The sequence below is a fragment of the Scomber scombrus genome, chromosome 5 (assembly GCF_963691925.1).
Source record: "Scomber scombrus chromosome 5, fScoSco1.1, whole genome shotgun sequence".
Taxonomy (NCBI): Eukaryota; Metazoa; Chordata; class Actinopteri; order Scombriformes; family Scombridae; genus Scomber; species Scomber scombrus.
The window spans coordinates 33676157-33685313 of record NC_084974.1 but is presented as its reverse complement, the minus strand read 5'-3'; the positions used below and the strand labels follow the sequence as shown (position 1 = coordinate 33685313).

At 44.6% G+C, this 9157-nt stretch overlaps 1 protein-coding gene across 2 annotated transcripts in view; it reads left to right on the top strand.

The window, feature by feature from the left end:
• Positions 1-9157, top strand: part of lrch3 (leucine-rich repeats and calponin homology (CH) domain containing 3) — a 31029-nt gene that overhangs the window by 13298 nt on the left and 8574 nt on the right. The window contains exons 13-19 of one of the 2 annotated variants that reach the window (XM_062418528.1): positions 67-108; positions 436-489; positions 3660-3690; positions 3774-3887; positions 3987-4081; positions 4437-4574; positions 4676-4753. In XM_062418528.1, coding sequence (XP_062274512.1) covers positions 67-108; positions 436-489; positions 3660-3690; positions 3774-3887; positions 3987-4081; positions 4437-4574; positions 4676-4753 — 552 coding nt within the window. The remainder of the gene's footprint in view (positions 1-66; positions 109-435; positions 490-3659; positions 3691-3773; positions 3888-3986; positions 4082-4436; positions 4575-4675; positions 4754-9157) is intronic. The other variant, XM_062418529.1, reaches the window with a different exon arrangement.

Here is a 9157-nt window from a genome sequence, read left to right as displayed (position 1 = left end):
GTAACAGGACAGTTATCGGTATGTTTGATGATGTCACTGACCTGATTTCTTGTTGATGTTTTTCAGCATAAAGCTCAGAGTCCAACAAAGACCAGTCCAGACAGTGAGGTGAGACTCTGTGTGTGTGTGTGTGTGTGTGTGTCTGTGTGTGTGTGTGTGTGTGTGTGTGTGTGTGTGTGTCTGTGTGTGTGTGTGTGTGTGTGTGTGTGTGTGTGTGTGTTATCCTGACCGACTGCAATCTCTGACCTGTTAGAGCTGAGAGGTCCAAAGAAAGTCGGGTTTATTACAGCCCCCCCCCCCATCACCACACCTGTTCACCCTCCCATCCTCTGTGTGTGTGTGTGTGTGTGTGTGTGTGTGTGTGTGTGTGTGTGTGTGTGTGTGTGTGTGTGTGTGTGTGTGTGTGTGTGTGTGTGTGTGTGTGTGTGTGTTCAGAACGTTTACCCCTCCAGACGCTCCACCCACACAGACGACTCCGCACTCTTCATGGTAAGAGAGAGTTTGGCCCCAAAAAAAAATGGACTAACTGGGAATCCGTCACCAGACTGACAGGAAGTGGTCAGATCTCTGAATCATCACCAGACTTCAGTTTCCTGTGGATTTTCACAATAAGAGCCAGCAGAAAAGTTCTTAAGAGTCCTGAAACTAAAATTATAGTTTTTCACACTTTTAAGTAAAAATGTTTCTATTGAACTTTTTAAAACTGAAGATTTGATGTTTTTTTTTAATATTTGGAAAATACAAAATATACACAAAACAATGAAATTAGAAAATAATTAATAATAATAATAAAATGCAGCTCAAAGTGTTTCACATTAAAAGATGTTAAAAAAGGAAAGAAATAAAAACATTAATGAAATATAAGAATGAAAATAGTAAAATTAGTTAGAAACAGAAGTAAACAGTTTATAAAATACATCCTAATCAATGACTCTGATTGACAGGTGATTGTTTCTGGTGATTTTACAGACTTTAACTTCTCTGATCAGGTCCGATGGACTTTATTAATCAGCATGTGACGTCACGTTTCCCTCCATAACCTCTACGGCATGAACACGCCTGTCGCCATGACAACGCCTCCTCCCCCGCTTGTAGGCCATCCTGCTGCTGACGACTTCCTTTTATCTGATCTTTATTTTACACTGACGTTAGGATTAATAAAGAAAGTTAAAGCTTGTTAAAGACTGTGTAAAGTGAATTCAGACATTTTTTTGTAAACACATTAAATAGGTCATAAATGTATTTTCTAAAAAAGTTGTAAAAAGCATTTCAACCATTTAGATTTGAATTGTGGAGCTAGGCTTAGCATAAACCCGCCCTGCTGCTGTAGAGGTATAAATACATTCAGCACACCACTACTACTACTACTACAGTCTACAGTTAGCCGCCGAGTTAGCAGCAGAAAGCTCTCAGACCTAGCATCCATGTTTCTGGTAGAGGTGGTGACTTTGATTGACAGGTGACACTCGGTAGGGGGCGGGGCTTCAGCGGAGAAGAGACAGAGGCTGACTTTTACACAACTTTGAAGCCTAATTTCATATATTTGGCGATTTTTTTAATCATTCACATTTATCAGGGTGGTTAACAACACACTTTTCTGTGGTATGTCAAACTCAGAACACATATTTATCCTTACTTTACACGGATTTTAAGGAGTCGCAGTGCAGATATAAACCATCTGAAGCTCCTAAAAACCACCAGAAATCAATATTTACAGCAGAGAAGTGAAGATAATAAGATATATAATGATATATCAGTGTGATATTGATGATATTAATGTCTTTTAACTGTAAGTTTGCTGCACGTTTCTTTCTAATTAACACAATAACTCTTTCTTCTTTCTCTCTTCCTGTTCTCAACTTTGATTTTCTTGGTGTTTCATTTGTTCTTTTCTTCACTTCCTCTTCATCGTGTGTGTGTGTGTGTTGTCGTGTGTCAGTTTGTGCGTGTGTTTGAGATCGACACCAACACAAACACGATAAAGAGACGACCGGGTTCACACAGACAGGTGACACAGAGAGAGAGAGAGAGAGCGACGTCATCACGATGCTTCAGTGTTTAATTATAGAGACGTTAAAGTGATGAGAGCTGTTTAACTCAATAGGGAGGAATGAGGGAAGGGAGGGAGGAAGGAGGGAAGGAAGGAAGGAAAGGAGTGAGGAAGGAAATAAGGTAGGGAGGGAGGAAGGAAGGAAGTAAAGGAGGGAGGAAGGAAAGAAGGGAGGAAAGGAAAGAAGGAAGGTAGGGGGAGGAAAGAAAGAGAGAAGGAGGGAGGAAGGAAGGAAAGAAGGAAGGGAGGAAGGAAAGGAGTGAGGGAGGAAGGAAGGAAGTAAAGGAGGGAGGAAGGAAAGAAGGGAGGAAAGGAAAGAAGGAAGGTAGGGGGAGGGAAGAAAGAGAAGGAAAGGAGTGAGGAAGGAAAGAAGGGAGGGAGGAAGGAAGGAAAGAAGGGAGGAAAGGAGGGAGGGGAGGAAGAAGGAAGGAAGTTTGAATCAGAATCAGAAGTTTGTCGTTAACTATAAAAATATATAAATCAGATTTTCATTAATGAGTTTCTGAAAAAGTTTGATTCATTCGTCGCGTTTTAATTCAGTTCAGTTTTAATTTTTCTTTTTCTTTCTATTTTTTGTCTTTTTCTTTTCTCGCCTTCTTCTTCTTCTTCTTCTTCTTCTTCTTCTTCTTCTTCTTCTTCTTCTTCTCCTGTCAGTCTGTGACCTCCGTGTCTGTAGACGGCTGTCGCTCTGTCTCCTCTGACAGCGCCCCCTCCTGTCTGCTGCAGGTACTGCACCCTGCTGCTTCCTGTCTGTCTGCATGTTTAAATGTTTAGTCTGAGTGTTACAAACATGACTCTTTATATTCTTCTGCCTTCATTAAACCATAAATACATGTTCAGAAACTCAGATTATTAACCCTCCTGTTGTCCTCGAGGGGAGGAAGGAAGGGAGGAAGGAAGGGAGGGAGGAAATAAGGGAGGAAGAAGGAAGGAAAGGAGGGAGGAAGGAAGGAAGGAAGGAAGGGAGGGAGGAAGAAAGAAGGAAAGGAGGGAGGAAGGGAGGAAGGTAGGGGGGAGGAAAGAAAGAGAAGGAGGGAGGAAGGAAAGGAGGGAAGGAAAGAAGGAGGGAGGGAGGAAAGAAGGGAGGAAGGACAGAAGGAAGGAAGAAAGGGGGATGGAAGAAGGAAAGAAGGAAGTGAGGAAAGAAAGAGAGAAGGAGGGAGAGAGGAAGGACAGACCGAAGGGAGGAAGAAGGAAGGAAAGGAGTAAGGAAGGAAGAAGAAAAGGAGGGAGGAAGGTAGGGGGAGGAAAGAGAGAGAAGGAGGGAGGAATGAAAGGAAGGAAGGAGGGATGGAAAGAAGAAGGAGGGAGGGAGGAAGGAAGGACAGAAGAAAGGGGGATGGAAGAAGGGAGGAAAGGAAAGAAGGAAGGTAGGGGGAGGAAAGAAAAAAAGAGGGAAGGAAAGAAGGATGGAAGAAAGGAGGATGGAAGAAGGAAGGGAGGAAAGAAAGAGAGAAGGAGGGAGGGAGGAAGGACAGACGGAAGGAAGGAAGGGAGGGAGGAAAGAAGGAACAGTCAAAACAGACGGGGTCAGTTTGACCCGTGAGGACGACAGGAAGGTTAAAATAGAAGAAATGAAGGTGTGTAATGTCCTGTGTTATGTCTGCAGGGAGAGGACCGGGCCGCTTTGTCTCCTACAGGTAACACCGAGCTCAGATTCTCCTCTTTAAACTTTATTCGTTTGTTAGACTCGTTTTGACCCCGCCTCCTGCTTCTCCTCCAGCCAATCAGTCGCCTTCGTACCCCAGCTCTGGGGGCGTGGCCTCCTGTCGGACCGCCAGCGTGAGGCCGGAGAGCTTCCTGTATCGCCTCGGCCAGAAGGAGGAGAAGAGGAGAGGTGAGCCAATCGGAGGAGGTTTTAGCTTTGTCACTTTTACCTGTCGGCTGATAGGCCAATCAGATCTGAGCTTGCTGCTGTTCCCTCTCTGTCCTGCAGGTGACGCTGCAGCTGCTCCTCAGAACCAAGAGGAGGCTCCTGCTGCTCCGCCTCTGGTTGGAGAAGACGCAGAGCTGGTGGAGCAGCTCAGAAAGGTTTGTACCTGCTCACACCTGCTCACACCTGTTCACACCTGCTCACACCTGCTCACACCTGTTCACACCTGCTCACATCTGTTCACACCTGTTCACACCTGCTCACACCTGCTCACACCTGTTCACACCTGCTCACATCTGTTCACACCTGTTCACACCTGCTCACACCTGCTCACACCTGCTCACACCTGTTCACACCTGCTCACATCTGTTCACACCTGTTCACACCTGCTCACACCTGCTCACACCTGCTCACACCTGCTCACACCTGCTCACACCTGCTCACATCTGTTCACACCTGTTCACACCTGTTCTGTCACACCTGACTGATGACATCACATCTGTCTTTGTCCAGAACATCGAGGCTCGCCTGAAGGTGTCGTTGCCTAGCGACCTGGGAGCAGCGCTGACAGACGGCGTGGTGCTGTGTCACCTGGCCAATCACGTGCGACCACGATCCGTCCCCAGCATCCACGTCCCCTCCCCCGCAGTGGTGAGTGCAGCCAATGGGAACTCTGCACAGAACCTTTTAACCAATGAGAACGCTGCTGTGTGTTTGTACCTGATCACCTGACCTCCGCCTGTTTCCCGCAGCCTAAACTCACCATGGCCAAATGTCGACGAAACGTGGAGAACTTCCTGGAGGCGTGTCGCAGGATCGGCGTCCCACAGGTAACACACACACAAACACACACACACACACACACACACACACACTACATAATGAGGGTTCAAACCATAGACTGTAAATAAAATGGACGTAACATCCATGATGTCACCCATTGGTTTGTGGACTGCTCCTGAGCAGCGCAATCTTGAAAATTTCAGGTGCATGCTGGGAAAAATAAAAACAGGGATTCTACTTATATGGGCATCAGGAGGAGCATGAGGCGCCCTCCTGAACCTGTGAACCAATCAACCTGTCAATCACCACGTAGCCACGCCCTAATGCATACCCTGCTTTATCGTCACATATAAAATCAGGGAGGCCAAAATGTCCCAAATGAACATCATACTGCATTGAAGAAGGCTTTAAACTAGCGATTGAGACCATAAACACATTTTGAAAACGTTTACTGAGGTTAGAAATCAAGTGAGAAGTTGGTGAATTCTCCATTGACTTGTATAGAGACCGAAGTCCTTTTGACACCAAAACGGTCGCCCCCTGGTGGCCTTTTGATAGAATGCAGTTTTAAATTACTTCCGCGTTGGCATCATTTCAGAGGACCGGAACTCCCCGCCTGGTTAAAACCCAACAACGTGATGTTATTTTACTAAAATGCATTTTCACATCAGTTTGAACCTCACATACTGTTCATATTCTCTCCTCACAGTTTGTTCTCCTCATAAAAAGTGTTCATACCAAACATTGAAGCACAGATGTGTTTAGAAAGCATCAATAGTGGATCTGACTGATCAATAAATGTGATTAAACCTTGATTCATGTCTCAGAGAGCAGAGAGAGTGTATTTTTTAGCTTTTACACCACTAAACATCTCCTATCACACAATATCGTGTCCTATTTTACCTCAGACATGAAAATATAACATAGCAATACTGATGGAAATGTATTTAATGTAAAGGTAAAATGAGCAGAACTTTATGGAGCTGTGGGGTTTATTGTATAACCATTAGAGCCATCAGAACCATTAGAACCATTAGAACCATTAGAACCATCAGTCTTCACTGCTACATCATAAAAAGAAATCCTCATAACTACTATCTTATTAAAACTATTAACTATTCATTTCACTAAAACACATGGCAATAGATACGGAGATAATCTGACCCAGAACAGCCTCAATGGACAAACATCTGGAGCAGAAATACAAAATATAACATTTAACATATTTACATTTTTGTGCATTTTGGGCCACTTTAGGAAAAGTCATCAAATTTCAGAATAAAAGACATTTGTGGTTTTTACAAGCTGTTAGATGTTAAAACGGGTCAAATTCAACCTGAACGGTAAATAAAGGTTAAAAAAAACGTAATTCATGACAGGATTATAATTGATTTATATAAAATAATCCTAACTAAATATTAAACTGTTACATTGGCTGTTGAAAACTTACTGCTGCATTTAATCTTATATGTGACTCCATGGGATGGATGGATGCTGTCTGTGTTTACAAACTGCTGAAGGAAGAAAACACAAAGAGAGGACAGTGAGGTCACCGTGAGGTCACCGTGATGTCACTGTGAGGTCACCGTGATATCACTGTGAGGTCACCGTGAGGTCACAGTGAGGTTAAATTAACAAAAACCAAAAACATCAGAGACTCATTGATATTGAGGTTTAATGCTTAAAGCGATGGTTCAGCGTCATTTGGACCATGACGTCTATCTAAACACCCGCTCCGTTTTTTTTTTTCATTTTGTCGCAAACTGGTGGAGTTAGCGCCATCAGCCGAATGGTTTAGTACAGTCGCTAACGGACCCACCAGAGTATCTCGTAACTTACTCCACTAATAATACCTGGGTTGTTATCAAACTTCTACAGTAGTACAAATAGGGTCTTTACTCATAAATCCATGCATTGGAAAGTTTGTAAGTACACCAGGAGTTTATTAAAATGTAATGTGCGGGTGGAGCTGGAGCGGGTGGTAAGATAGACGTCATGGTGCAAATGATGCTAGGTCAAAATTACCATCGCTTTAAGAGTTTTAAGAAAAGAAGAAAATCCTTTGACATGTCTTTAAAGTAAAGCTATGTCAGTCTGTGACATCACTGTGACGTCACTGTGACATCACTGTCCGCTCGGCTTCTTTTCTTCCTCCGATGAAAACGAAACGAATCTTCTCCTCTAACTAACAACTCTCTTTCTTCTCTTTCATCTTCACACCTTTCATTAACCCTTTTTTATTCTGTCCATTTCACTCCTTTGTCTTCTCGCTTTTATTCTTCACCATGTCATCGCCATGCCGCCCCCCCCCCCCCCCCTCCTCACACAGGACAGTCTTTGTTCAGTGGGGGAGGTCCTGGACGGGAGAGGGGGCGGGGTTTATATGACGATGGGCATGTTGCTCTCCATGGCTCCGCCCCCAACCAGCCCCTCCCCTCAGGTCCAGCTGGCGGGCTTTGCTCTCTTCTACCTGTCCGTCATGTTGGCGCTTTGTGCCATTTACGTCCACCTGGCGCCGCACGTCTGAACCCGAACCTGAACACGTTTCACCCTCAGAGCACCAATATATCTCAGATAAGATTCACAGCACAATATTTAAAGGAATAGTTCACCATTCTGTGGTTATCCCAGTTTAACATAAAGACTGGAAACAGGAGGAAACAGCTAGTCTGCTTCTGTATATCATTCATCTGATATCTGATGCTTATCCGGATCCAAGTCCAGATGGTAGCCCAGACATCCTTCTCACACACCACATACTGAGGTGTTCCCAGGCTGGACGGGATAAACAGGAGGCGTCCAGGAGTCCTGATCAGATGTCTGAACCACTTCAGCTGGTTCTGTTTAATGTGAGCGAGCGGTGGTTCTCCTCTGAGCTCCTCACCCTGTGAACGAATCATGCTGGGGTAGAAAGTCGAGGAGGGTCAGGACGTAGATTGATCAAAGTAAAATTTCAAACTCCTCCTGGGCGAGCTCAAGGTCTTCCCAAGCCAGGTAGAAGATGTGATTCCTCTATCATGTTCTGGGTCTGCCCTGAGGAGGCGTCCAGGAGAACTGAGTCTTTCTGATGTGAACAAGAAGTGTTAATCTCTGAGATTTTTAGATTCCCTCCAGAAGTCTGAACTTTAAAACCTGCAAGTGAAACTCCTTTTAGTCTCTCATCCTTTATATCATCCTTTAAGTAAGCTCATGATCACAGGTGAGGGCTGGAAGGTAAATCCAGTTAATTCAGAGCTACCAAACCCAACTTCCCAAAGCTCAGGACTGTAGTTGAGGGTTGTGGTGAGGTGTTGTCAGACCTGATTGGAGTTGTAATCCCAGAAATCTGTTCCTGCATTTTCACCCCAGTTGGATTTACCTGGAACATCCCCGTAGGTGGCTATGGAATCTCACTTCTATGGCTTGTATCTGTAATCTCATTAGGCTTGAACGTTAAGGCTGCTCAATTAATCGGAATTTGATCGTGATTGCGATTTTAGGGCCAAACGATCTCAAAACTGGAAGCTGCTGCAGATCTGTTAGTTTGACAGAAGCTGAAACACGGCGAAATGTTTTATCTGTAAATAAAAGTGCACAGTTTCCAGCCTGCGTCAGACAATGCTGAGTTTACTGACTAATTATTAAAAACCAGGATGTGTTATGTGAACTATTGTCAGCACTAATGGCGCTTTTCCACTACACAGTTCCAGCACGACTCGCCTCGACTCGCCTCAGTTCTTTTTGTGTTTCCACTAGGGAAAGTACCTGGTACCTGGTACTTTTTTAGTATCTGCTCTGCCGAGGTTCCAAGCGAGCCGAGCCGATACTAAATGTGACGTCGACACACTGCCGGCCGCCGATTGGTCAGAGAGTCACTGGAAGAGTCATGAGCCGTCCAACACAAGAATCAAACCCGGCATTTTAAATACCAACAACAGCGTTACAGCGATTGGTTTCTCTTCTCTTGCTTTGTGTGAGACAGAAAGCCTCTACATACTCATACGACCCCGCCCACGTTGAGTAGGTACTTTTTTGTAATGGAAAAGGTTCCTGGTACTGTGTCGAGCCGAGTCGTGCTGGAACTGTGTAGTGGAAAAGCACCATAATATCTCTGCACATGTTCTGCTGTGTGTTGCATTAAGCGGCATTGGACAAGAAATGCAGCATGTTTCTAAAGTTAAAAAAAAATCGTTTCAATAATCGTGATTTCAATTTTGACCCAAATAGTCGTGATTATGATTTTTTCCATAATCGAGCAGCCCTATTGAACGTAGAGGTCCGCCTTCAGGCTCAGCTCCCTCCTTACCACAGTATCAGTGTAGCACATCTGCCTGTCGATCTGTCACCTTCTGTCACGCATGACAACCCAACATACTTGAACTCTTTTACTTGAGGCACTGAGTCACTCCAAACCTGAAAGGAACAGTCCCAGTTTTCCAGCAGAGCACCGTGGCCTCGTCCCCACCGCTTCA